The sequence below is a fragment of the Callithrix jacchus genome, chromosome 7, assembly GCF_049354715.1.
Source record: "Callithrix jacchus isolate 240 chromosome 7, calJac240_pri, whole genome shotgun sequence".
NCBI classification, from domain to species: Eukaryota; Metazoa; Chordata; class Mammalia; order Primates; family Cebidae; genus Callithrix; species Callithrix jacchus.
In genome coordinates, this window is record NC_133508.1 from 83,138,033 (window position 1) to 83,164,989 (window position 26,957).

General features: G+C 52.6%; 1 protein-coding gene across 6 annotated transcripts; it reads left to right on the plus strand.

Moving 5' to 3' along the window:
• The first annotated feature begins 6,393 nt into the window (after positions 1–6,393).
• LOC100410110 (fatty-acid amide hydrolase 1) lies at positions 6,394–24,817 on the plus strand. Of its 6 annotated transcripts, none has more exons than XR_013520020.1 (16): positions 6,394–6,642; positions 12,935–13,048; positions 14,467–14,529; positions 15,826–15,960; positions 16,181–16,314; positions 16,392–16,598; positions 16,842–16,882; positions 17,053–17,177; positions 19,335–19,460; positions 19,892–19,989; positions 21,125–21,224; positions 21,534–21,574; positions 22,168–22,361; positions 22,840–22,948; positions 24,076–24,221; positions 24,442–24,817. XR_013520020.1 is itself a non-coding variant. In XM_017974693.4 (16 exons), the coding sequence occupies exons 1-16, from the start codon at positions 6,448–6,450 to the stop codon at positions 24,568–24,570; spliced, it is 1,803 nt and encodes a 600-aa protein (XP_017830182.1). In that variant the 5' UTR covers positions 6,394–6,447; the 3' UTR covers positions 24,571–24,817. The 6 variants fall into 6 exon arrangements, 3 of the variants coding, with proteins under 3 accessions (XP_017830182.1, XP_002750826.1, XP_078187746.1); XM_017974693.4 differs by having other exon boundaries at positions 22,322–22,361; XR_013520021.1 differs by lacking the exon at positions 22,840–22,948.
• The last annotated feature ends 2,140 nt before the right edge of the window (positions 24,818–26,957 follow it).

Genomic DNA, 26,957 nt, shown 5'->3' on the forward strand with positions numbered 1-26,957 from the left:
TAAACGATCATTTATTATTCTCTGAGTCTATGGTTTGGCAGGTGGCTTTGCTGAGCTAAGCTGGGCTTGGCAAGTTTCATTTATGTGCCTGCAATCAAGTGGCTCTGCTCATCTTGGCTGTCTCACCTGTGCAAGGGCCTGAGCAAGGGCTACTGGGCTGAGCAGGCTTTTCTCCACATGGTTTCTAGTCCTCCAGCAGGCTAGGATGGGCTTGTTCTCATGGCAGTGTTCAAGGAGTGAGAGACAAAACAGTTTTCTCATAGCCTGGGCTAGGAAGTAGCACAACATTGCTTCCACTACTTTCCATTAGTTAAAGCAAATTGCAAAGATTTACATGGGTAGGGAAATAGACTCTGCTCCTGGGGAGAGGAGTTGCAAAGTCACTTTGCAGAGAGCACAGATACAAAGGTTCCCAGATTATTGGGGTTATTTATGTAATCAACTTAGCACAGGAGACAAATTCTCCCCAAACTCAGAGGAGGGTGTAGAGGTGGTAGGTGGTTCAGACAGCTGCATCTGAAGTCCTGACAGGGCTTTGTAAATTGTCAACATCCCAGGCAGTGCTTCTGAGTGTAGAATCCTTCCTCCTATGTGGGGCTGTGAGTTCCTGTCTTAGTCCACTCATGGGGCTGTGTCAAAAACACCTGAGAATGAATAATTTATAAAGAGCAGAAGCCAGACTCGGTGGCTCATGCCTGTAATCCCAGCTCTTTGGGAGGCCAAGGCGGGCAGATCACAAGGTCAAAAGATCAAGACCATCCTGGTGAACATGGTGAAACCCTGTCTCTACTAAAATACAAAAAATTAGCTGGATGTGGTGGTGTGCATATGTAGTCCCAGCTACTTGGGAGGCTGAGGCAGGAGAATCGCTTGAACCCGGGAGGCAGAGTTTGCAGTGAGCTGAGATCATACCACTGCACTCCAGCCGGGCAACAGAGCATGACTCCATCTCAAAAAAAAAAAAGCAGAACATTTATTTCTTATAGTTCTAGAGGCTGGGAGGTCTAAGATCAAGGCACTGGCAGATTTGGTGCCTGGTGAAGGCTTGCTCTTTGCTTTATAGGTGGTGCCTTATGGCTGAGTCCTCCCATTGCAGAAGCACAGAAGGGCAAAAGGGGCTGTGAACAGCTATCTCACACCTCGTTTATAAGGTCTTTAATCCTATTCATGAGGCCAGGGCCCTTTTGACCTAATCACCTCCCCCAAAAGCTCCACTTTCTAATACCATTACCTTGGTGATCAGCTTTCAGAATGAATTTTAAGGGATACATACACTCAAACCATAGCAGTTCCTTAGAGCAGGACTGTATCCTTCCCTTTAGCAGGCCCCTGGGAAAGGCTCACAGAAGAAAAAGGAAATGGAGAAGTAGGGCACTTACTGCTCCGATTCCTGGAACAGATACAGACTTCACACCCTCTGGAATCTGAGAAGCTCCCCTCCCTTCTTCTCTCCCTCCTGCAGGCCTGCCCCCACCTCAGAGGGTGCTAGGGAAGGTATTGCCTATCTTCTCACTCAACAGCTGAAAACACAAAAGAGTGACTTACCATTACTAGCTGACTGGGGATGCTGGCAAGGAAACTTACCAGGCCTGCTAGAGGGGCTGTGAGCAACAACAACTTGCATGAACCACCTGACAGGTTATGGCTCACAGAATGGTGTGGTGTTACCTTCTGGATAACACAGGTGGAGCCCTGGAAACCCACCTCCATTGGATCTTTGCATCCACCTGCTTTTCTAGTCCATGACCTCAACTTCCAGCTTGCCTCTCCCAACCCTCCTCCACACTGCCTTCCCAAAATACTGGTTGGATTGCATAAATCTCTGCTTAAAATAAAGTAAGCTAACATTTATTGAACCTTACAGTGGGTAGGGTGCTGTTCCAAGCTCTTTGCTTAGATTAACTTAATGTTCACAATAATTCTATGAGATAGTCACCAGTGTTATCTCCAATTTACAGATAAGGAAATTGAGGCACAAGAGGTTAACATGGCTTACTCCCATGTTGGAAACAGATGCTTGGTGCAACAAAGAAAAATCAGCACTGAGACAAAGGATCTCTCAGCAAGGCAATTTTACTTTCTGCAGAAAGGATGTGCTTGTTAGCCATCTTGCTACAAGAGTACAAGGAACAAAGGAAAAGCAGACATATTTATCTCTTACGCATTTGGGGTTGTCCTTACTGCTGTGCCTGATCTCTGTTGGTTGGTGTCAGGTCTCCATATGAAAGCCTGGAGCCTGAAAGTCTGCAGTCCTGCTTGCCTGGGCTGATGTCTCCCACCCTGTGCCTGTGTTTGCCATTGTCCCAGACAAGCCCCTCACCCAACCCTGCCATCTTAACTGTTCTTATGATAATGTAAATACCTCTCACTCAACCCTGCCATCTTAACTGTTCTTATGATAATGTAAATACCTCTCACCCAACCCTGCCATTGTAACTGAACTTGTGGGCATGTATACTCCTTGCCCGTACCCACCACCACTGTAACTGAACTAACTCTGCAACCTCCCCACCCCCCAAAAAACTATCCAAACCTATAAAACCAAATCCTATCCTACTGCCCTTTGCTAATGCCCTTTTCCACCTTAGCCCACCTGCAGCCAGGTGAATAAACAGCCATGTTGCTCACACAAAGCCTGTTTGGAAGGTCTCTTCATTCAAAGCGCAGGTTTTTCAACAGTTGGAGCCAGACTTCATAATCTAAAACTGAACCCGATTAGTTAATAACTTAAAACTTTCTTGAATAGGTAAAGGCAGGGAGAACAAAAGGAAAAGAGGAAGTCCAAATAAGGAAGGGACAGGAAGTTGCTTGTGAAAGGACTCAGAAAAGTAACGGCATAAATATCTTGATTAAAGTACAAGGACATAGAATGTACTATGTGCCTGTGAGCATGTCTAACAGCTCCATAGGATAGGGCTTAACAAAGAGTTATTAGCAAAAAGCAAGAAGGCTTTGAAGAAAGTCTTCAAAACAAATTATTATTTCTAACACTTATGATTTATTCTTTAACAATAAAGGAAACGAAAGGAAACTTTGAAGAGGAACTTTTCTACTTCCTACATCCAGGTTATACAGTAAGTTCGGATCTGAACTCAGGCAGTCTGTTTCCTGAGCTTGGGATTCTCAGGCCATAAAACCCCTCTCTGTAGGCCTCAATTTTTCTAATAATAGGTAATAACAACCACAATAATAATGATTAACATGCATGGATTGCTTGCTATACATATGCTAGGTCCTGTTCTGGTTGTGTTACATGTATTAATTCATTCGATACTTATAATAGTACTAGAGTATTTGGTGTGTGTGGGGTACTATTATTACCCTTATTTGATAGGTAAGAAAATAGAGACACAGAGAGTCACACAACAAGAATGGGTTACTAGTCAGTCCTACTCCAGAGCCAAGCTCTAAAACACTTGCTCTATACCATGTGTCATCTTTCTTCCCCCAAAGACTGTTCAGTCCAAGAGCCCAGAATCCAAGGCCCTCTGGGTTATGCAGCATGATCTCACAGGCATTTCCATCAAAGCCTGTGTTGGTCTATGCACATCTTTTTTCTTCCCAATCAGACCGGAGCTCCACAGGCCAGAGTTTCGGTCTAGTATTTGTTTAAGTTTCCCTGGCGCACAGCATATAGTAGCAGGCATCAGTGAATGTCTGTTGAATTGAACCACAGGATGTCAGAAGGGTCTCTGGATCCTCTCTCACAGGAATGAAGTGGCCACTCACTGTGACTACTCAGTCCAGGACTTGCTGCACTGGCCTCCAAAGCCACTCCTAATCCCTAGACCCTTTTTGTAAATTAAAGCCTATTTAATATGCCCCCAGGGAGCTTTCTGCTTAGAGAAGCCATCATTTCAGCAAACACAAGTGAATGCTTTGTAACTGGAGTCCCTTAAGTAGCAGATCTTGGCTCTACTCACAACAGGTTACAAACTTGGTGATTAAGCCTCAGGAATGGCCAGTGTTTCCCTAGGACTATAATATTTTCTCTTTGAGAGGGAGAGAGGGTCTGGAAAAATGCTTCTCATTTTGCAAAAGGAAGATTTAGTTACCCAAGGTCACCCAGCAAATGAAGGGTGAGTTGAGGGCTACAATCTCATTCTCTCTTTTTTTTTTTTTTGAGACAGAGTCTTGCTTTGTCACCCAGGCTGGAGTGCAGTGGCGTGATCTCGGCTCACTGCAACCTCTGCCTTCTGGGTTCAAGCAACTCTCTTGCCTCAGCATTCCAAGTTGTTGGGACTACAGGCATGCACCACCATGCCCGGCTAATTTTTGTATTTTCAGTAAAGACGGGGTTTCACCATGTTTGCCAGGCTGGTCTTGAACTCCTGACCTCAAGATCCACCCGCCTCAGCCTCTGAAAGTGCTGGGATTACAGGCCTGAGCCACCGCGCCTGGCCTAGCATCCCATTCTTTTGCTCAGGAAATGGGGTGAGATGACCTCATAAGAACCACTTCAGATTGCTGTTTCTATCATCAGCATCCGTCAGCTCCCTTTTTCTAGGAAAACTGAGGTCTAGGGACTTGAAACTTGTAAAGAGTTATCAGTGCTGAGTAGGAACAGAGGCGCTCAATCCTCACTGCAGACTTAGAAACACAAGAATTTGGGACCCTGCTTAACCTGCTCAGGAGCCTGACTCAAGGCCCTCCTCAGGCTGGGATTCTTCCAGTAACAACCAAGTCTCTCCACTGGTGGGTCTTTCACTCCATTCATAATCATTTATGGAGGGCTTACTAAGCGCCAGGCAGCGTTACTAACAATCCTGCAAGGTAGGCATCATAACCAGCCCCCTTAGACAGGTAAAGGCACAGATTCAGAGAGGTCAAAACAACCAGGATCCAGGACTGTACCCCCACCCCCGCGCCTCTCCCGGTGTTTCAGGAGACAGTGTTTCCTGGCACAAAGCACTTACCTGTACCCCACCACACTTTAAGTAAAAAAATCGAGACAAATAGGACCACCACGAAATTAAAAAAAAAAAGCTACCCGTCAACTCAAAGATACACACATTCTAAACTTATGACTCACTTCCAGGGGCAGTAATGGTGGTGTTGATGGATGGCGAAGAGCTCCGTTTTCGGCTTCTGAGTGGAATCCCCACCCATTCAGCCACCTGTGTGATCCACAAGTTACTTTATTTTTAATTTTAAATACTTAATTTATAGACATCAGTTCTATGGGACACGTTATTTAATACCATTTGTCTTGAGTTAGCTCATAAGTAATATGAGCATAAAAATGTTTTTCTTCTTTTTCTTTTTTTGAGACAGGGTCTCACTCTGTGGCCCAGGCTGGAGTGCAGTGGCGTGATCTCGGCTCATTGCAACCTCCACCTCCCATGCTCAAGTGATTCTCCTGCCTCAGCCTCCCAAGTAGCTGGGATTACAGGCGCACACCACTATGCCCAGCTAATATTTGTATTTTTTGTAGAGATGGGTTTCGCCATGTTGGACAGGCTGGTCTCGGACTCCTGACCTCAGGTGATCCACCCACCTCGGCCTCTTAAAGTGCTGGATTTACAGGCGTGAGCCACTACGCCTGGCCAAAAATGCTTTTTTCAAAGTTGTTGGGAAAACAACTGAGATAAAGCACGTAAAGTTCTGAGAGAGGCCAGGATAGCAGTAAAGAGCCTGTGTGTGTGTCTGTGTCCGTGAAATTCATCCCGCTCCGAAGGGGCCAGGTCCCCAGACTCCCCTTGGTCTGTTCCTTCTGCTTCTTGGATGTACAATCCAGAAGTGCACAGGACTGGGACAGTCTCCACAGGAGGCCAGTCTGCAGGAAGTGGCTGTGCCAAAGGACAAATAATGGGCGGATTGGGCAGTGAAGAAGAGCCCAGGGCGAGAGACCCGGGGTCCCGGGTTGGGGAAAGAGGAGGGGCAGGGGGTGGAAGCCCCAGAAACTCTCCCTGTGTCTGTCGGGGCTGGCGTCCCGGAAAGCCCCGCACTGGGGGGAGGCGGGCGCCCTGCGGTGCACGATCAGCCTCCTGGTTCTCCAGAAAAGATGCTGCGACAGGGTTTCCCGAGGTTAAAGAGTCCGCGTGCCCAATTCGTCGCTGCTCCCGATCTTGTTGGCTGGCACGTCTCGCAGGGGGCTCGGGCTGGGGCGCCTCTTCAGGATTTGGGGCTCTGGTGTGCTCCGGGCAGAGGCCGGCCCGGGGCTGTGGCGCCGAACCGGGGCTAAACTCAAGCTCGGGAGATCGCCCACGCGAAACAGGCGCCCTTCCCTACCCTCCTGCTTGGCTTGGCGGGGTGTGGGAGGTCGCTGGGGGCGATGCCAGGCGGGCCGCTTCTGGTAGCCGCTGGGCTTGGCGCGCTACCTCGCCCCTCCCGCGCTGGCGGGCGAGGGATCCCGGCCGATCCAGGCCGGGTTTTGCAGCGGAGCTGGCTGTTAGTGTGTGCGGCCGCTTCATCTGTCGCCGCTGGCAGCCGCAGGCTGCGGGGATCATGGTGCAGCACGATCTGTGGGCCGCGCTGTCTGGCGCCCCCGGGGTCGCTCTGGCCTGCTGCTTCGTGGCGGCGGCCGTGGCCCTGCGCTGGTCCGGACGCCGGACGGCGCGGGGCGCGGTGGCCCGGGCGCGACAGAGGCAGCGAGCCGGCCTGGAGAGCATGGACAGGGCGGCGCAGCGCTTCCGGCTCCAGGTGACTGCAAGGGTGGGGTGGGGTGGGGGTGGGCGCAGGCCGGGGGTACCCGCAGCGGTACTTTCAGCCGCAGGACCCGTGGAGGGACAGGCGTGGAGGGTGGGGGCAGGCAGAGCAGATGTGTAACTTTCCAGAATCTCTCCTCGCCCTAAAACATTCCGCACTTTCTGAGCCAGGTAGAGCCAGTGGGAGGAAAGGAAACGATAGTGTCAGGGCGGGTCGCGGGAGGCCTTTGCCTCACTGGGTCAAAGAGGAGTTTTGCTTCGTGCGGAAGAATCTCAAGCTTACTGCCTATTGGAATGCGAAAACGCAAGCGTGACAACCAATAGGATGCTAGTTTTGAGGACTTTGGAATCGCAGAATTGGCTAAGGAAATCCGGAGAGCTTAGAGTTAGAGCTTTTTCTTTTTTTCTTTTTTTTTTTTTTGAGGCAGTTTCGCTCTGTCGCCCAGGCTGGAGTGTATGTAATGGGGTGATCTCGACTCACTGCAACCTCTACCTCCCTGTCAAGCGATTCTCCTGCCTCAGCATCCCGAGTAGCTGTGATTACAGGTGCATGCCACCACGGCCGGCTAATTTTTGCATTTTTAGTAGAGATGGGGTTTCATCATGTTGGCCAGGCTGGTCTCAGACTCCTGACCTCAGGTGATCCGCCGCTTGGCCTCCCAAAGTGCTGGGATTACAGGCGTGAGCCACCCTGCCCGGTTGAGTTCAAGCTTCTTGATTTGTGCATTTGGATCTTAAGAGGGAGCCGGAAAGAAACCTGCCAAGTGCACAGGGAGTTCTTGGCAAAGCCAGGCTAGAAGGGAAGTCTCTCTAGCTCCTGCTGCCAGCCTGTGGTGTCTAACCCCTGGCAAGCCCCTTCCATGAGCAAGTTTAGTTCCAGCCCTCCCTGGGTGATCTGTCAACAAGCTTTTCTCTCCCTGAGCTGCCTCTGGATCACCTCAGTGTGTGGGTTTGGGGGCGTGAAAGGGCCTGGCTGAAGGTTTGGAAGAGGTGGCTTGAAGAGGGGCTTTTCCTCCGAGTGTGTGAAACACTGACCCCAGTTAAAGCCAACATGCTGAACTCTGGGAAGTGTTCTTACCTGCTGAGAGAGGGAGGGCTTGCTGTGTCTGTGGGACCCGACAGATGGCAAGGATTTCCAGGTGGGTAACAGCAGGATTCAGGAGGCACAAAATTGTGTTCAGCAAATGCTCCGCAAGTGATTTTTGAGTTGGGGTAGAGCTGGAACTAGAACCTAGGTGCCCAGCTGCACTCTTCAGCCACACTCCCATGGAGAGGAGCAGAAGATAAACATTAGGAAGGCATGCCAGCACAAAGTGTAGCCTTGCATGTTTTGTAGCTTTGGCTGGCTGTAATGTATGCATTTACTCCAAACCTCCCTGGGGCAAAGATATCTCGTACTTACTTAGTAAATAAAAAATACATCTTGTTCCAGCCTGTACTCACCAAGCTGAAAAGTCCATCATCAGTCCATTTTTAGGGTTTCTTCCCCCCAGAGTGGGAGGGCCCTGGTGGTCAGCCCAAATTGGCCATCTCCCCTACACGAGCACAGATTATTCACTGCCTAGTTGTTCTCTCTGGCTGGGCTCTGGAGGTCCTCCTTAGAGATCCTCCTATTTATCCTTGGCTCTGTGCAGCCAGCTGAGTTCTACCAGCTCCAAGAGCAGCGTGGGCAGCAGGAGCAGGGATCTGCTCACAGTTCTTGCCTGCAGAACTCGCCTCCTAGTTGCAAGGGATCCACCTGGCTGGCAGGGGTCTTCCTGCGCTTCAACTCCCAACAGCAGCATCTGTATGGTTTTCCTCTGGAGCAACTGCTCATTATTTTTAAGAACAGATTATTCCTGGATGGAAGTTTTGGCTCTGATGAAAACTTGGCTCTTTGAGGAGGAGAAGCCGGAAATTACCTTAGGGTTTCCAGTGACTGTGGTTATGAGTAATTAGCAAAGGGATGGGGTCCTGACTGACAGTAGCTTTGTAGGCTTTGGAGAGGAGTAGGAATTTTTTTTGAGACAAGCCTTGCTCTGTCGCCCAGGCTGAGTGCAGTGGTGGAACAATCTTGGCTCTGCCTTCCGGACTCAAGCCATCCTCCCACCTCAGCTTTTGAGTAGCTGGGACAACAGGTGCACGCCACCATGCCTGGCTAGTTTTTGTATTTTTGTATTTTTAGCACAGACAGTTTCATCATGTTGGCCAGGCTGGCCTCATACTCTTTTTTATTTTTATTTTTTGACACTCTGTCACTCAGGCTGGAGTGCAGTGGCGAAATCTCCACTCACTGCAACCTCCACCTCCCAGGTTCAAGCAATTTCTTGCCTCAGCCTCATGAGTAGCTGGGATTATAGGCACCAGCCACCATACTTGGCTAATTTTTGTATTTTTAGTAGAGATGAGATTTCACCATGTTGGCCAGGCTGGTCTTGAACTCCTCACCTCAATTGATTTGTCCGCCTCGGCTCCCAAAGTGATGGGATTACAGGCGTGAGCCACTATGCCCCACCAGGAGATGGGAGTTTTAGCTGAATCCAGCCCAGGCTTGGGAACAACTCCTTCCCCCACCTCCCCTCCCTTCTGCCCCAAACTCCTAAGGCACCCTTCTGTTTGGCTCTGGAGTCCTTGAATGATGGGGAGTGTCCAAGGAGGACACAGATGGATGAGGGGATACCTAAACACCTTCTGAATTTTCACAAAATAGTTCACCTCTCTCTAAACTCTTGAGCAACTCTAGAGAAAAGTGTGTTTCTGGTAACTCTGTCCACCCTTCACCCATTTTTTTTCTCGCCCTGCCCCCTGAATGAGTTTTGATATCTTTTCTAGACTGAAGAGAAGGACCACCATTATCAGAATAGTATAGCTGGGAGCTACACCACAGAAGACCTACTTATGCCTTTATACTTTTGTTCAGGCAGTTTTGTTTTACCCTGAATGGTTTTTCCCACATCTCTTACAAGCTGCTTATCAGTCCCATTGGCATTGTGGTTCAGAAGGAGAAAACAAAACAGATGGAGGAGGGACAGTGCCCCTAAGTGACCGGTAGAGTATCTGTCTCTTGAAAAATTGTGCATGCAGGTGGCCACAGGGTTAGACGTTACCTGTATACTATCCTTCCCTGCATTCTCCACAAAATCAGGTTTCCACATGGTCACTGATTGGCCTCCTGGAGGTACAGACTTACTGTGGTGTCTGGGAGAAAATGTCTCAGCTGCCTGACACTAGTTGAAGATTTAAAAATAGCTGTTAGCAACTGTGTCATTAACTGTCAACAGGGAAGACATAGAAAAGAATGAAAATGTGTGCTGAGCAGAGGGGAGCATGTTGTTAGCTTCTAGCTGCCGTGCGCAGGGACACTGTGGATGCCTCATAGTGAGGTTGGGGGAGATGGTGACTGGACTGTTGGGTGGCAATTATCCCAGTGTGGTGTATGCTCTGCTGATTTCGATGTTCTTCTCCATACTGTTAGGCATTTAAAAAAATACAACGATCCTATATTTATATAATGAGCACAAAAATAAAGCAAAGGAGTACAGTGGCACGATCTTAGCTCACTGCAATCTGCGCCTCCCGGCTTCAAGTGATTCTCCTGCTTCAGACTCCTGAGTAGCTGAAATTATATGTGCACACCACCACAACCAGCTAATTTGTTTGTATTTTTTTTTTTTTTTTTTGAGACTGAGTTTCGCTGTTGTTACCCAGGCTGGAGTGCAATGGCGCGATCTCGGCTCACTGCAACCTCTGCCTCCTGGGTTCAGGCAATTCTCCTGCCTCAGCCTCCTGAGTAGCTGGGATTACAGGCACGTGCCACCATGGCCAGCTAATTTTTTGTATTTTTAGTAGAGATGGGGTTTCACCATGCTGACCAGGATGGTCTCGATCTCTAGACCTCGTGATCCACCCGCCTTGGCCTCCCAAAGTGCTGGGATTACAGGTGTGAGCCACCGCGCCCGGCATTTGTTTGTATTTTTTTAGTAGAGATGGGATTTTAGTAGAGATGGTCAGGCTGGTCTCAAATGCCTGACCTTGTGATCCACCGGTCTTAGCCTCGCAAAGTGCTGGGATTACAGGCATGAGCCATGGCGTCTGGCCGCAAAGTTTTAATTTTCATTGTGAGATGGGAAAGGCAAGACGCAGTACTATGTGCAAAAAAAGAACTTAGATAGACAACTGTCGACATGGTGGGTTTTCATAAATACTTTCTTTTCTTCTTTTTTTTCGAGACAGAGTTTTACTCTGTCACCCAGGCTGGAGTGCAATAGTAGGATCTTGGCTCACTGCAACCTCTGCCTCCCGGGTTCAAGAGATTCTCCTGCCTCAGCCTCCCGAGTAACTGGGATTATAGGCACCCACCACTACGCCCAGCTAATTTTTGTATTTTTAGTAGAGAAAGGGTTTCATCATATTGGCCAGGCTGGTCTTGAACTCCCGACCTTGTGATCCATCTGCCTTGGCCTCACAAAGTGCTGTGATTACAGGCGTGAGCCACTGTGCCCAGCCTTCATAAATATTTTCTTTTTCTGTAAGAGTACATTAGAAACTGTTAAGTATAGTTTTCCTTTATAGAGGAGGGACTGTGCAAGGGTTGCCAGGGGTGGAGGTAAAGCTCACTTTTCATTTTGTGTACTTTTAAAAAATATATCAACAGATTACTTGGAAATATTATCAGAAAAAAATAAACATGTTTAAAAAAGTAAAAAAAATATGTATATATCAACAGGGATTATCTGGTGTGTTTGGGGAGAAATTATGAACCCATTTTTTTCTTCTTTGTAGCTCCTGTGTTAGGAAAAAAAATCCAAAGTAAGTGTTGTATCGGTTCACTGAATTCAGGAAAATGCTCCTGATATTGAGGACATCAGGTGCAGAGGCTGTGGATTACAGGCGTGAGCTACCGCACCAGCTCAGTGTTTACTCACTAACCCAATACCTTTGAGGAGGGGCTGGGTGTGGTGGCTCACACCTATAATCCTAGCACTTGGGGAGGCCATGGTGGGGGCAGATCACTTGAGGTCAGGAGTTTGAAACCAGCCTGGCCAACATTGCTAAACCACGTCTCTACTAAAAATACAAAAAATTAGCATGGCATGGTGTTCGGGTGCTATTCGGAGGCTGAGGCAGGAGAATTGCTTGAATGTGGGAGGTGGAAGTTGCAGTGAGCTGAAATCACACCACTGCACTCCAGCCTGGGTGATGGAGCAAGACTCTGTCCCCAAAAAATAAATACATTAATTGAAAAAACAAACAAAAACAAAGCAACACCCTGGGGAAGGAGGAAGGAGGAAGGAGGAAGCGGATGGGTATTTGCAGGCAGGGTCTGACTCCAGAGACTCTGGGAGCCCTTTCTGGCAGACAGGCCTCTGCCTGGGTCTGCCAAATGCCCCTCCTCCTGCAGAAAGCTCTTCTCTCTCCATCCTTCCCATGTGCCACCCACTCACCACACTCTGTTTTATTGTCTTTATTTCTCATTGTCTAAAATCTCATCTTTTCGCCTGTAGTCTGCTCACCCTGCTCCTGCCCTGTGTGAGCTAACCTGGGCATGCCTTCTTGTTCATGCCTGAACCTCAGCCTTGTGTGGTGCTGGGTACAGAGCAGGTGCCTGATACACATCTGTGGAATGAATGTGTGAACCCTCCCTTTCGGGTGTGGCCTTCAGTCACAGACCAAGCCTCCCCCAAGATGGGGTCTTTTCATTTTTGCCCCTCCCTGCCAGGGGTTGGCAACCCCCAGGTAGTGTTCAGAGTTGCTCTGTGGGCATGGGGATGGCATGAGGTCAGGTGCAGGCAGATGGCCAGTGGGCAAGAATGGCAGTAAGATTCAATCAAAACATGGATGACATCAGCGTGGTGCTTGGCACACAGAAGGCAGCTGCTGCTGGTGTTTATTTGTAGTGGTTTAATCATCAGTCTGGAGCCCAGCACAGTAGTGTGTGCCTGTAGTCCCACCTAGTCGGGAGGCTGAAGTGTGAGGATCGTTTGAGCCCAGAAGTTCAAGTCTAGCCTGGGCAACACAGCCAGACCCTGTCTCTAAGGAAAAGAAAAAAACCTGCCTGGGCATGTCGGCCTGCTGGGCACCTCTTCAGCAGGCTTGTGGAGGAGACAGAGCTGCACTCTCTAGGGATGGCATGGGCCTGCCCAGGCTGGGCCATGTTGCAGCTGCTGGTGGCCATGTCTGGTTTGGCATATGACAGTAAGCATCTGCTTGGGTGCATGTGGAGACTGAGGGTCATGGGCTACTGGTGTCTGCAGCAGGCTTGTGAGTCTTGGGGGAGTAGGGAACTGATCCGACTTTGTCCCCCACAGAACCCAGACCTGGACTCAGAGGCCCTGCTAGCCCTGCCCCTGCCTCAGCTGGTGCAGAAGTTACACCATGGAGAGCTGTCCCCTGAGGTGGTGCTCTTCACCTACCTGGGAAAGGTAAGGCCAGCAAAGGCCAGCCACTTCCTTTCCCCGCCCACTCTGCACAGGCTGTGGGAAAAAGCTGGCCTGGAGTCAGTCCTGCTGGGGGCCATGGTGGGACCCACAGTACTAGGGACGGCCAGGGAGGGAGGGAGCCAGAGTGTGTGTGTGTGTGTGTGTGTGTGTGTGTGTGTGTGACACACACACTGAGCATGCTGTCTTAGCTAGTAACCTGGCTTTTAGCCCAGATTTCCTTCTCTTTCCCGGCTCCACCCCCCAGTCAACAAGTCTGGTCTGTTCCGTTCCCTTCTTTTTTTTAAGAGATTTGCTCTTGTTGCCCAGGCTGGAGTGCAATGGCACAGTCTTGGCTCACTGCAACCTCTGCCTCCTGGGTTCAAGCGATTCTCCTGTCTCTGCCTCCCAAGTAGTTGGGTTTACAGGTATAAGCCCATGCCCAGCTAATTAAAAAAAATTTTTTTTTGTTTGAGATGGAGTCTCATTCTGTTGCCCAGGCTGGAATGCAGTGGTGAGATCGCGGCTCACTCCAGCCTGAGAGTCTGAGTAGCTGGGATTACAGGCGCCTGCCACCACACCCAGCTAATTTTTGTATTTTTAGTAGAGTCACCATGTTGGCCAGGCTGATCTTCAACTCCTGACCTCAAGTGATCCACCTGTCTTGGCCTCCCAAAGTGTTGGGATTACAACTGTGAGCCACGGCGCCTGGCCCCCAGCTAATTTTTTGTATTTAGTAGAGATGAGGTTTCACCATGTTGATCAGGCTGGTCTCGAACTCCTGACCACAGGTGATCCACCCGTCTTGGCTTCCCGAAGTGCTGGGATTACAGGCGTGAGCCACCATGCCCGACCCCCCTTTTTTTTTTGAGACAGAGCCTTGCTCTGTTGCCTAGGCTGGAGTGCAGTGGCATGATCTTGGCTCACTGCAACCTCCGCCTCCTGGGTTCAAGGGATTCTCATGCCTCAGCCTCCTGGGTTTACAGTTGCCTGCCACCACGGCTGGCTAATTTTTGTCTTTTTAGTAGAGATGAGGTTTTGCTATGTTGGCCAGGCTGGTCTGGAACTCCTGACCTCAGATGATCAACCCGCCTCAGCCTTCGAAAGTGCTGGGATTACAGGTGTGAGCCCTGCACCCGGCCCGTTTCCTTCTTTTACCCAGCCTTCCTCTGTCTCCATCACCTTTGGCCACTCTGGCCCACCACCACTCTCTCCCTCCATGCCCAAGCACCAGCTCCTGGCTAGGTGCCTTCTTGTGTCCCTAGCTCTTCAGGCCGTCTCTGGAACCTCTCCTCTGTGTCCAGCATCACCTCTGGCCAAGGCCTTCTGGAGCTTGGGGTGTGCCACCCAAACTCTGCACTGGCTTGGGTGGGGCTCCTTTATCTGAAAGGCTCTTTCCCTCTTTGTCCCTCTCCATACCACAGACTCCCCTGACTGAGCCTTCTGGGCTCAGAGCAGGAGACACCGTCTTCCCTTCCCAGCCCAAGGTAGGGTTTCCTCTTCGGGGCCTACTCTCATTCTAACAGCACATTTTTCATTGCAGTGTCAGGCTTGTCTTCTCTTTCCCATGAGTCCTTCATGGACAGAGCTTGTCTTATTCGTCTTTGAAGCTTAGTGCTCAAAGACACTAAGTGTTGCATTTCATATAATAAGTGCTCAAGAAATATGTTTGAAAAGAAAGGGAGGGAGGGAGGAAAGAAGGAAGGAGAGAGAAATCATGCTTTGTGAGTGTGGCCTGCATGATTTCTTCAAAGGACGTGTGACAGAGAGTGTGACCCCTAGGCAGGTGAACTTGTCTGGGTGTGGTATATGTGACAATGCTGTCAAGGCTGCAGCTGGGGGAGCAAGAGCATGCTGGGCTGGCGTCACCGAGAGGGGCACGTACACAGTCTCAGCAGATGGTGTTACTTCTTCACTGTCAATGTCCCTAAAAAGGCTCCTGCCCTTCCTGGTTAACCTAGTCAATCTGGTTATGGATTGGCCTTTCTCCCTTCCTGCCTCGGGTATCTCAGGGATAGATTTTGCATATGCCTGAGTATGGCCACAGAGCCCACCCTGTTTCCCTCCGATGCCCCCCAAGGACAGGAGTGTTTCCAGAAAGCTGCATCTCACTCCGCTCTTGCCTTTCCCTCTGTAGGACCCTGCATGGTGTGGCTTGAGCACTCGCTTGGTGTGGCTTGAGCGCTCTAGGCAGATTTCCATTATCAGCATGTTATTCCCTTTCTTGAGTCAAGCTCCTACTCCATGTGACTTGATTATCAAATTCAAAAGTTCTTGGGTAAGGGGAGGCTTGACTGGGCTGGGTGTGGGAAAGGAGTAGGGTGGAGGAGAGAGTGCTGGGCTCCTGGAGGCAGGAGTCTGGTCTAGCCCTGCTCTGCCGCTGCCCTTGTGTGACCAGAGATGGGGGTCTGCCCTTGCCTGGTTTCTGCCTGCCTCACTGGGCAGAGATGTGGCTTGGAGGAGGTGGGAGAGTGGCCAGTGGTCATCTTCCTCCCAGCCCACCTCCTGCTGAGGCCAGTGTCTTGCTCCCTTGAGTGTCCTGGTTGTGACCTGGTCCTGATTGAAGGCCAGAGACAGCCAGGATGAGGCCTGGGCCAAATGTTCCCAGTGAGGCAGGTGCCGGGCCCTAGGTCATCCTCTGTGCCCCAGGCTCTGGGCCATGTTTCTGGTTACCCTCTCCCTGGGTATACTTTAAAAGGCTGGTTCTACGTGATGTATATTTCACCACAGTTTTTTGAAAAGGCCAGTCTCCTTCTCTCTTATATCTATTTCCCCTCCCTCAGGCCTGGGAAGTGAACAAAGGGACCAACTGTGTGACCTCCTATCTGGCTGACTGTGAGACTCAGCTGTCCCAGGCTCCAAGGCATGGCCTGCTCTATGGCGTCCCTGTGAGCCTCAAGGAGTGCTTTACCTACAAGGTATGCTCTGCCTCAGTGCCAGGCCTCCACTGGCCCCTCCGTCCCTGCCAGCCTGCTGTGGGTCCTGGGTCATTTTGGGCCCAGGTCCAGAGGCCTTGCAAGGGGACAGTGTTGTGCCTTTCTTGGCCTGTGTGACAGTTGTTGGAGTGGACCCTGGGCTGCCCATGGGCTCTGACTCATCAGCCATACCCCTTTTTGTGCCCACCTTCCCTCCTCCCAGGGCCAGGACTCCACGCTGGGCTTGAGCCTGAATGAAGGGGTGCCAGCGGAGTGTGACAGCGTGGTGGTGCGCGTGCTGAAGCTGCAGGGTGCCGTGCCCTTCGTGCACACCAATGTTCCCCAGTCCATGCTCAGGTTGGGTCTCTGGGTGGGGCGGGGCAGGGGCACTGATGCCAGCGTGATACAGGCTGACCCATTCTTGCCTCCTCCAGCTACGACTGCAGTAACCCCCTCTTCGGCCAGACCCTGAACCCATGGAAGTCCTCCAAAAGTCCAGGGGGCTCCTCAGGGGGTGAAGGGGCCCTCATCGGGGCTGGAGGCTCCCCCCTGGGCTTAGGCACTGATATCGGAGGCAGCATCCGCTTCCCCTCCTCCTTCTGCGGCATTTGCGGCCTCAAGCCCACAGGGAATCGCATCAGGTAGGGTGGATGGAGGTCACATCGGGGCCTCTCGCTGTGTGACCTTGGCCTAGCTTCCGACCTCTCTGGGCTCCAGACGGGGATTCGGTCACCGGGGCTTTGCTGGGAGGAAGCATTAGAGTCCCACTGGCCAGGCGTGGGTCCTAGTTTCCAAAGCGGTGAGTGTTCAGAGCTGCTCTGTGGGCGTGGGAATGGCGGCGGGTGGCCATTTCCTGTTTCCAGCGTCTTGTGTTTCTTATCCAGCAAGAGTGGCCTGAAGGGCTGTGTCTATGGACAGGAGGCAGGTGAGGTCTGTGGTACCACCCTTAGTGCCCCAAGGGGGTGGGGGCCGGCCTGACCTGCTTCTGCCCTCAGGTGCTTCTCAGGTGGCCGGGCAAGCCTCTGGCTCCCGGGTTGCTCTGGGTCTGGGTTCCTCCCTCCTTGTCTGCTCACCTCCCTCCTGTCTCTGCCCCAGTGCGCCTCTCTGTGGGCCCCATGGCCCGGGACGTGGAGAGCCTGGCGCTATGCCTTCGAGCCCTGCTGTGCGAGGACATGTTCCGCTTGGACCCCACCGTACCTCCCCTGCCCTTCCGAGAAGAGGTGAGCAGGGCTGGGTGGGCATGGGTATGGACTGCTGAACCCACACAGCTGCCCCAGGCCTGGGGGCAGGCCTTGGAGGACCTGTCTTCTGAGAAACGTCCCCCAGGGTTCTGAGGCTAGGGTGGGCTGCTCCTCCACAGACGGCCACCAGATGGAGTCCTTGCCTGCATTTAACCCACAGGCTTTCCAAGGTGCTCGGCCTCTGCTGCTGGCACCAGGGATGCAGGAATCACTTCCCAGCCCGCTGACCTTCAGCAAACAGCAGCAGTCTTTCTAACAGTATTCCTGTCCACATTTTGGGGAGCAGCACGCCACGCTGCCTGCAGACCCCAGCTCACGCAGCTTGTTCTTGCCAGATGTAGGCTGCCTGAGCTGGAGTCTGCAGGCAGCGTGGCGTGCTGCTCTCTAAATTATCACTGCAACAGCGGGGCGCACTGGCTCACGCCCGTAGTCCCAGCACTTTGGGAGGCTGAGGCGGGAGTTCGAGACCAACCTGACCAAAATGGTGAAACCCCATCTCTATTAGAAATACAAAAATTAGCTGGGCATGGTGGAGCATGCCTGTAATCCCAGTTACTTAGGAGGCTGAGGCAGATGAATCGCTTGAACCCTGGAGGTGGAAATTTCAGTAAGCCGAGATAGCGTCATTGCATTCCAGCCTGGGTAACAGAGTGAGACTCAGCCTCAAAAAAAAAAAAAAAAGAAAGAAAAAGAAAAATCACTGCAACACCCTGATGCTGAGACAGGCTGGGCTTGTTGCTTTCTGTGGCGAGGGAGCACTGCCTTGCAGAGCCTTGGCAGCATCTCAGAGGGCAGGCAGAGTGGGGAGATTTGCTGAGATTTTGAAGTCTGGTTTAAGGTGGGTCTTTCAACATGGGGGTTGGTTAGGATTGGGTAAGGGTCATGATATGACCCCTCATGTTAGTTAAGGATTGGTGGGCACAGCAGGGTGTGAATTTTAAGGCAAGAAGTTCGGAGGGTCATGGAGTGTGAACTGCCAACCAGTGCTTCCTGTTGAAGAGTTGATGGGTGTTTCCAGAATGAACGGGAAGGTTATTTGTGCTTATGTGTGTTATTTGGAGGAGGTGGGGGAGTGGCCAGTGGTCATCTCTCTCCTAGCTCATGCCCTGCTGCAGGGCATCTGAGGCCAGTATCTTGCTCTCTTGAGTTGTGCCCTGGTCCTGGGGTACTCTCCCTCTCTCTCTGTGTTAGGGATGAAGGCCAGAAACAGCCAGGTTGAGGCTGGAGCCAAATGTCCCCAGTGAGACAGATGCTGGGTCCTGGGTCATCCTCCGTGCCACTCCAACAGAGTGTTCAGGAGCTCTAAAATTAGATCGGTGCAGACTGAGAAGAGTGAAGTCACATTAATGTAGACAGTAAGCTGTGTGATGTAAGCCCCATTTCTCAGCAGTCCAGCGATTGTCTATTCTGTACACACCCTAGCCAAGGTTGCCTTGGAAAGTCTGAGGGTTTCTGGACAGGAAGGAGAGTGGGCCTTGGGGTTTCTCGGGAGTCAGGCAGCAGGGCAGATCTGGGCTGAGGCCAAGGGAGTCATTCTAACTGAACCCACGAGTTTAGGCAGCCGTGAAGTCCTTCCTTGGAGGAGAGGGGGAGATGAGGTCCCTGTCTGGAAGTCTGGAACAGTTTCTCATGAGAGCCAGGACAGTTGGTGGAAAGCCTCAGCTTAGAAGGCAGGGTGCCTGTGTTCCAGCCCTGTCTTTTCGCTCTGCATTGGGTAGCTTTGGGAAAGTCTCAGTCCCACCCAATCTCTCTATCTAGACCTCAAGCCTCAGTCTCCCCCTGTGACTAGTAGGAATCCTCATCTTTGCTTTGCCCACCTCTGAGTCACTGTGAAGGTGTTTTGTGAAAGGGTCAGATGCAGAAGGGGCTGGCCTCACTGATTGCAGCTGTGTCTGGGGCTGAGTATTTCTCTGATCTCTCTCTCTCTCTCTCTCTTTTTTAAAATAGAGACGGGGTTTCACCATGTTGGTCAGGCTGGTTTCAAACTCCTGACCTCATGATCTGCCTGCCTCAGCTTCCCAAAGTGCTGGTATTACAGGCACGAGCCACCATGCCCGGCCAGTTCCTCTGATCTCTAGGGGTCCTGCCTAGGGCTGTTCTCCTGACCTGCCCCTGTCTTCTGTATTTTCCCTCCAGGTCTACACCAGCTCTCGGCCCCTGCGTGTGGGGTACTATGAGACTGACAACTATACCATGCCCACCCCGACCATGAGGCGGGCCGTGCTGGAGACCAAGCAGAGCCTTGAGGCTGCGGGGCACACGGTATGACTGCAGGGTCCTGGAGGTGCTGGCATCTCCTCCCCTCCATGGAAGCCTTCCTGGTACCCATGGCTACTCCATCCCTGGCATCCTGGCATTCTGATTGTGTTGTCATGAGGGTGATCTATGGCCCTGCGGGACAAGTATCTAGAGGGCTGATCAAGGGTACAGGGGTGCACAGCTGTCCAGATGTCCCCAGGGTCAGTGGGTTTTGGTCTGGTCATTTATACAACTTTATGTGTGGCTCCAGACTTCTCTCGTGCTGTGTCTTCTACAGTGAGTTTTCATGGTTCAGTAAGGCTGCCTTTGTGGCTCTAGTGAGAGCTACCATGTGGGCAGGTTGGTCTAATCCATCTTCAGGGCTGCCCAGACAGCGTGGGGGTCATGGAGCCAGTTGTTAGTTCAGGAGGGCTTATACCCCTCAATCTCTGCAGCTGGTGCCCTTCTTGCCAAGCAACATACCCTATGCTCTGGAGACCCTGTCAACAGGTGGGCTCTTCAGTGATGGTGGCCACACTTTCCTACAGAACTTGTGAGTGATAGTGGGCTTTGGGGTCTTGGTGGGATCAGACCTAGGGGGAGCAGCAGGTACGGTGATGGTTGGATGGGCCTTAGCTGAATCTGACAAAGGCCTTAGCGTTCTGGACAGGGACATTGCTGTCCTTCCAGCTGGGCACATTGAGTCTGGAGATCCCTTGCCAGGGCGCCAGCCTGAGGGGAGGCTGCGTTGAGTATCATGGCCTGCCCCTGATCTGAGCTTGTTGTGAGGTAGGAGGTGGACAGGAGGTTGCCTGTCTGTCTGGGAAAGATTTGAGGCAAGGGCAGGATCCAGGCAGGAGGGTGGGTGTTTGGACTTCACACTGTGACTCCAGGCTCTCCAGGCTTGAGCCAAGTCTTCCTTTTGAGCAAGACCTCAGATTTCTCTCCTGTAAAGTGGGTGGGTTGGACCAGACTCCCTTTAAGGAACTTTGCAGAACTAATTTTTAGAGAAGTTTGTTCCTCTGGGCTGTTTTTAGTCCTTAAAGGTTGTCAGGGGCAGAGGGCAAGCCTATGAAGGTGCCTCTTGGTGACATGCCTCTGCTGGATGGGCTGTGGCCCTTCAGAACACAGTCCCACTTCCTCCGCTTCACCTAAGGAGAAGCCTGTCATGTTCCTTTCCTTCACCTAGCAGCCAAGTGTGGTCCAGGCTTCAGCGGAAGGGGCCACTCCTCACTCTGGCCCTGGGAATGAGTCTCCAGGATCAGCTCTCTGAGACCTTTCCCCGAGATCTTAAGCCAGAGACAGCCTCAGAGCCATGCTCCATGGGCAGCCCCACCCTGATTGACCCAGCTGTGCCTCCAGGCTGGCCTCTGTGTCAAAGGGGAGGTGGTTCGCAGGGTAGCCTCATCAGGGTGACATTGCCCTCAGTTCTTAGAGTTCTGAGCTGGGTTTGCTGGAGAGGGAGACCCTGAGTCCTGCCTTGGGGAGTTCCCGTCGGTGTGGGTTGGAACCCAGGCTTCTCAAAGGACCAGCAGAAGCAAACGGCATTTTGAAGGGAGGCAGCTGAGTCTGGTGAGGAGGAGGTGGACAGGACCCCTGAGTGGAGAATGGCATTGCTGTGGGCTGGGTGAGCAGGCTGGGAAGGATGCGGGGATGGGAGTGCCTGGACTCCGCCTTTTGTTTCCCAGCAAAGGTGATTTCGTGGACCCCTGCCTGGGGGACCTGATCTTAATTTTGAAGCTTCCCAAGTGGCTTAAAGGACTGCTGGCCTTCCTGGTGAAGCCTCTGGTGAGGGCACAAGGAGTGGAGGGGCTAGGACGGCTGGTGGGGAGCATGGGGCCTCCTATCCTGTCCCCCTGGCCTCCCTCAGCCTCTCTTGGTTTGGGCATGCATGGCCTCCTCTTCTCTCCAGCCCCCAGCTAGACTGCTCTCCTCCCTGTCCCCTGCGATCTACAGCAACATGCATGCTAAAAGGGGTGCCGATCTGGGCCTCAGGGGGAGGCGTGGAGGGAGGGTCCCCAGTGGCTTGGCCTGAAGAAGGTTGGCACCTGCCGTGGCTCAGAGTGGAGTCACCAACCCTGTGTCTGTCCCGTGCAGCTCCCAAGGCTGTCGGCCTTCCTCAACAGCATGAAGCCTCGGTGAGGGCTCCTCCACACCCAGCTGCCTGCCCCTGCCTGTCCTGATCCGAGTCCGGGTCTGGGTAGTTTCTGACAGGAGAGGACTCGAGGGAAGTAACCTCTGAGGCTGGAAGTGGCCCAGGCAGGGGGGGCAACCTTAGAGGCTTTCAAGTGGGACTTTGAAGTTGTCTTGACCAGGTCCAGGTCTGGCTGGAGAGCAAATGCCTGAGGGGACAAGAGGATAGGGGAGTTGGAGAGGAGGAGGTTGACCTGGCTGGGGTATGGATGGAAAGGACCAGGAAGTGGAGGGTTGGCCTGGGCCGGGGCGGGGGTTACCCGGGGAGATGCTGCTACTAGAGACCTGAGCTGATCTGAGCTGCGCCAGGTGCACCTGCCCCTTAGTGACTTGGGCTGGAACCCACCCACCGTTTCAGGACCTGATGTTCCTGGACTCACTCCTTCCCTTACCACAAGGCTTCAGGACCGGTGGCAGCTATGGCCTGTCCTGTGTCCGGAGGGTAGCAAGCAGTCAGGCCTGGGCTAGTCTTGGCTCTGCTGTGGAGTCACTAAGTGACCCAGCCTGTGCCCCTCTGGGGCTTGATTTTCTCATCCAGACAGTAGGGATTTGAACGTCCCTCCCAGAGCTCCTGTGGAGTTGTGAAGGGTCCATGGAGGAGTAAGACCTGGGAGGCTGGCAGTAGGGGTCTGATGTTGCTGATCTGTATGGCTGTGACCATGATGGCTGGTGATCTTACTCCTTCTGCCCAGGTCGGCTGGAAAACTCTGGGAACTGCATCATGAGATCGAGGTGAGGCCAGAGCCTCTGGACTGGAGCAGGGTGGTGGGGGGAGGATGGAGTTGGACAGGGTCTTGTGGCCACTGCCCCCATGGGGCTCCTAGATTGGCCTGTCAACCCCCTTCCACTCCCTGGACCACTACCTGGGCCCTGCTCTCTGATCCTTACTTGCCCAGATGCTCATCCTTTGGGACTGGGTCAACCCAAGGCTCCTGTCTGGGCTGCCTTTTCTCCCCTGTGGAGCTGCCTGTGTGTGGCTCTGCCCTGGCAGGAAGAGACATGTCCACAATTCATTTGGAAGGTGAAACGACTGATGCCCTCTGAGAGGCAGCACTGCCTGCCTGTCCAGAGGACCTGTGTCCCATTATGGCCCAGTTCAGATCCAGGGCTAGGTGCTGGGGCCAGAGCCACCCCAGCCACCATCCCTGAGTTAGAGAGCCTAGGGCGGGCTGAGTCTTGAGTGCTTCACCCAGTGTGCTGTGTCCCCCAGGTGTATCGCAACACTGTGATTGCCCAGTGGAAGGCCCTGGACCTGGATGTGCTGCTCACCCCCATGCTGGGCCCTGCTCTGGACTTGAATGCCCCAGGCAGGACCACAGGTGAGACCAGACACTGCCTGTCCCTTTTTTTTTTTTTGAGAGGAAGTTTTGATCTGTCACCCAGGCTGGAGAGCAATGGCCTGATTTCGGTTCACTGCAACCTCTGCTTCCTGGTTCAAGCGATTCTCCTGCCTCAGCCTCCCCAGAAGCTGGGATTACGGGTTCCCACTACCACCACACCCAGTTAATTTTGTATTTTTATTAGAGACAGGGTTTCTCTATGTTGGTCAGGCTGGTCTCGAACCCCTGACCTCAGATGATCCACCTACCCTTGCCTCCCAAAGTGCTGGGATTACAGGTGTGAGCCATTGCGCCCGGCCCCCTGTCTGTCCTTTCTGTGAATCTGACCATATGCCCTGCAGGGCTGCCAGGAACTGGAAGAAGAGAAGCCCTGAGGGAGGACCCTGCCCCTGTGGGGCCCATAGTCTGGCTGGCTGGAGACATGAGAGTTATGTGGGATGCCCTGGCCATTGATATTCCTGTCATCAGCACTATTCAAGTTGGGAATCTTGAGTTAGAGTCTAGTCTGGGGAGGTGGTGGTTTGAAGTCCAGGTGGGATTTAGATAAATTAAGAAAATAGGGTGGTGGCTCACACCTATAATCCCTGCACTTTGGGAGGCTGAGGTTGGAGGATCACTTGAGCCCAGGAACTCAAGACCAGTGTGGGCAACAGAGTGAGGCCCCTGTCACTACAAAAAAGTAGAAAAACTAGCCAGATGTGGTTGCATGTTTCTGTAGTCCTGACTCCTCGGGAAGCTGAGGCGGGAGGATCGCTGGAGCCCAGGAGGTTGAGGCTGCAGTGAGTTATGATCACACCACTGCACTCCAGGCTGGATGACAGAGTAACTCTGTCTCAAAAAAAAAAAAGGAAAAGGAAAAGAAAACAGGAACAACAATCCCAGTGGGGAAAGTACATGAGCAAAGGCATGGGGCAAGCATCAGTGAGATGTACAGCCTAGCCCTGAAATCTGAAGTCACAGGCTTTATCACTCGGACCTCAGTCCTGGGAGAGAGCCTTTCTCTGGCTGTAGACACAGGGTACCATTTGGTAGGAGATTTGCCTCCGGCCTGCAGTCAGCCCTGAAGGTTCCCAGGGCCTGCTGCAGCCACCTGTGATATTTTCCAGGGGCTGTCAGCTACACTCTGCTCTACAACTGCCTGGACTTCCCTGCGGGGGTGGTGCCTGTCACCAAGGTGACTGCTGAGGACGAGGCCCAGATGGAACATTGCAGGGGCTACTTTGGGGACATCTGGGACAAAATGCTGCAGAAGGTGAGGTCTGGCCTGCCCCTCACCTGAACCCACTCCCCACCCCAACTCTGGCTGCTGTGGAGGAAACAATACCAGCACTGTGGGTGTGCCAGCCTTCCTTAAGCAAGACCTGAAAGACTGGCCTGGCCCTGCTTTTGCAGCTGGGGTGCTGGAGAGAGGCCTGGGCCTGGGTGGAGTCCTACCTCGCTAACCCTGTCCTGATGCCTGTGTTCCCTTGTAGGCCATGAAGAAGAGCGTGGGGCTGCCTGTGGCTGTGCAGTGCGTGGCCCTGCCCTGGCAGGAAGAGTTGTGTCTGCGGTTCATGCGGGAGGTGGAGCGACTGATGACCCCCGAAAAGCAGCCATCCTGATGGCTCCAGCTCCGGAGGACCTGAGACTCACATTCTGCAGCCCAGCCCAGCCAGGGCACAGCTGCCCTGCTGCCACAGCAAGGAAGTATCCAGCATGGGGCAGAGGCTTCCGTGTCCTCTCCTCCAACCCCCTGCAAGAAGCACTGATCCCCTGAGTCTGGACCTCGCTCCCTGCTCTGGTTCCCTCTTCATCCTGGTCCCTCCACCACATGACATGGGCCAAGACCCAATTAACAGTCAAGAAACAGCTGCTTGTCTGTGTGCTTTCTGGGCGTCATCGTGAGGGTGCTGGGGGCTGGAGCCTGTTGAGAGCAGGGCTGGCTTGACCGTGCAGACCTAGGCTCCAGCCATGCCAGTCTACTGCTCCACAACTTCCCCTGGTGCCCTTCACCCACGGGAGGAGTGCAGGCTTGTGTTCCCAGCACTTCACCCCTGCCCGTCATCTCTCACCTACATGAAGCCCTGCTCTGCTGGACACTGCCCTTGGTCTCCTTCCTTCCTCTGCTCCTTTCCCTGCCTAGAAAGCTCTTCTGCTCCTCTGCCTTACATCCTTTGAGACCTGGCTCAGATCCTTCTCTCTCCAGGAGGCCTTTCCTCCTTCCTCTGGGCCCTGGGGTATATGGGCTGTTTCTTCCCAGTCTGCCCCATGTGGTGGGCATTGGTGGGTGTGTCTGCCTCCCTTAGCACACTGGCTTTCCTTGATGGCAGGGACCCCATTGCTACATCTCTGTCTTCTGTGGCCAGCACAGGGTAGCAGGGGAAGAACTGAGTTGGGCTGCAGAGGGTCTGAAGTGCTGGCCCTGAGCTGGTGCAGTTTGGGAGAGGAGCCCAGGGGCCTGGGGAGGTGGGCATGAGACAAGATGAACTGGTAGAGCGAGCTCTCAGGGCTGGCCAAGGCCTGGATTGCCCTGGAAAGGCTTACTGAAGGAGGTGGACCTGTGTTGAGTCTAGTTTTCCAGAGTCTGAGCTAAGGGATAAGGACATCTCAGAGAAAAGGGACAGTATGCCCAAAGATCAGGGTGGGTTTGGTAAATGGCAGGCATGTTGAATGGGCCTGATGAAGCAGAGATGTAGGTGAGACTAGATCAAGGTGGACTTGGGCAGCCAGGTCAGGAACTTGAATTCTGTCTCAAGGGCAGTGGGACCCTGGAAAGATCATAGCTTGGCCTGAAGAGTCGACTTGCGGGGCAAAACCTGTAGAAGGGTCAGGAAGCTGCTCCATGATCCCTAATTTGGGGAGAGGGGTCTAAGGCCTGAACCTTGGCCCAGGGGTAGAGAGGGGCCCTTTGGGAATTGACAGTTGGGATGGAGATAAGCTGTCTCAGCTCAGGGTCTTACCCTACCTTGTCTGCCATCTACTTCTTACTGGACTGTGTCACCTGGGAAAAAAGGTGGCATCTGTAGCCGATCCTAGGAGTTTTTTTTTTTTTTTTTTTAAATGGAGTTTTGCTCTTGTTGCCCAGGCTGGAGTGCAGCGGCACGATATTGGCTCACCACAACCTTTGCCTCCCGGGTTCAAGTGATTCTCCTTGGTCAGCCTCCCAAGTAGCTGGGATTACAGGCATGTGCCTCCATGCCTGGCTAATTTTATATTTTTAGTAGAGACAGTTTCTCCATGCTGGTCAGGCTAGTTTCAAACTCCCAACCTGAGGTGATCCGCCCGCCTTGGCCTCCTGAAGTGCTGGGATTACAGGCAGGAGTCACTGCGCCTGGCCGATCCTAAGAGTCTCTTAACCCCATTAGCCCAGTTGCTTTGCTGTTTCCCGGCTCCAGCCTAACTCTCCTGCTGGCCAGAGATATTTCAGAGCCTGAGCCCTCTGGGTAGGGTAGGTCCACAGCTCTTACCTGCTTATTTCAAATTCTGTCTAGATTTGCTTTCCCAAGACTTCCTTCTCCACCCTGATTTTCATACTCCTCCAGAAGGGCTTTGCTCTCCAGGATGTCATCACCCACTAATGGCACTATCTCCCAGTGCCATCTCTGCCTCTGTGGGGCCATTTTCAGGGCAGATGTGAGGTCTCAGCCTACATGGGGACACCCAAGTAGATGCTGCACTTTGCCCTGATTTCTTGTAACCCCTGCTGTAGTTTTGCTTCTTTCATAAAACCACTACAATCTGCCCCAGCTTCCTCCTCCTGTCCCGTTTCTCCCTTTTAGTTACTTATATCCTTGTGCTTTCAGACACAAGGCTACAGAGTGGAGGTACCCTCACTGGTTCATTGATTCAGTCCTTGGAGCCTTGGCATGGCCATGTCCAGGCCTCAGCTGACCTGAGTCAAGCCTGGGCTTCTGGGGGAGGTGAACGTTGACACAAACACATCTGTTCTGCCTGCAATTAGGGCTGGGGCACAGGATAGACAAGAGGCCAAATGCTGCCAAGGGGAGGG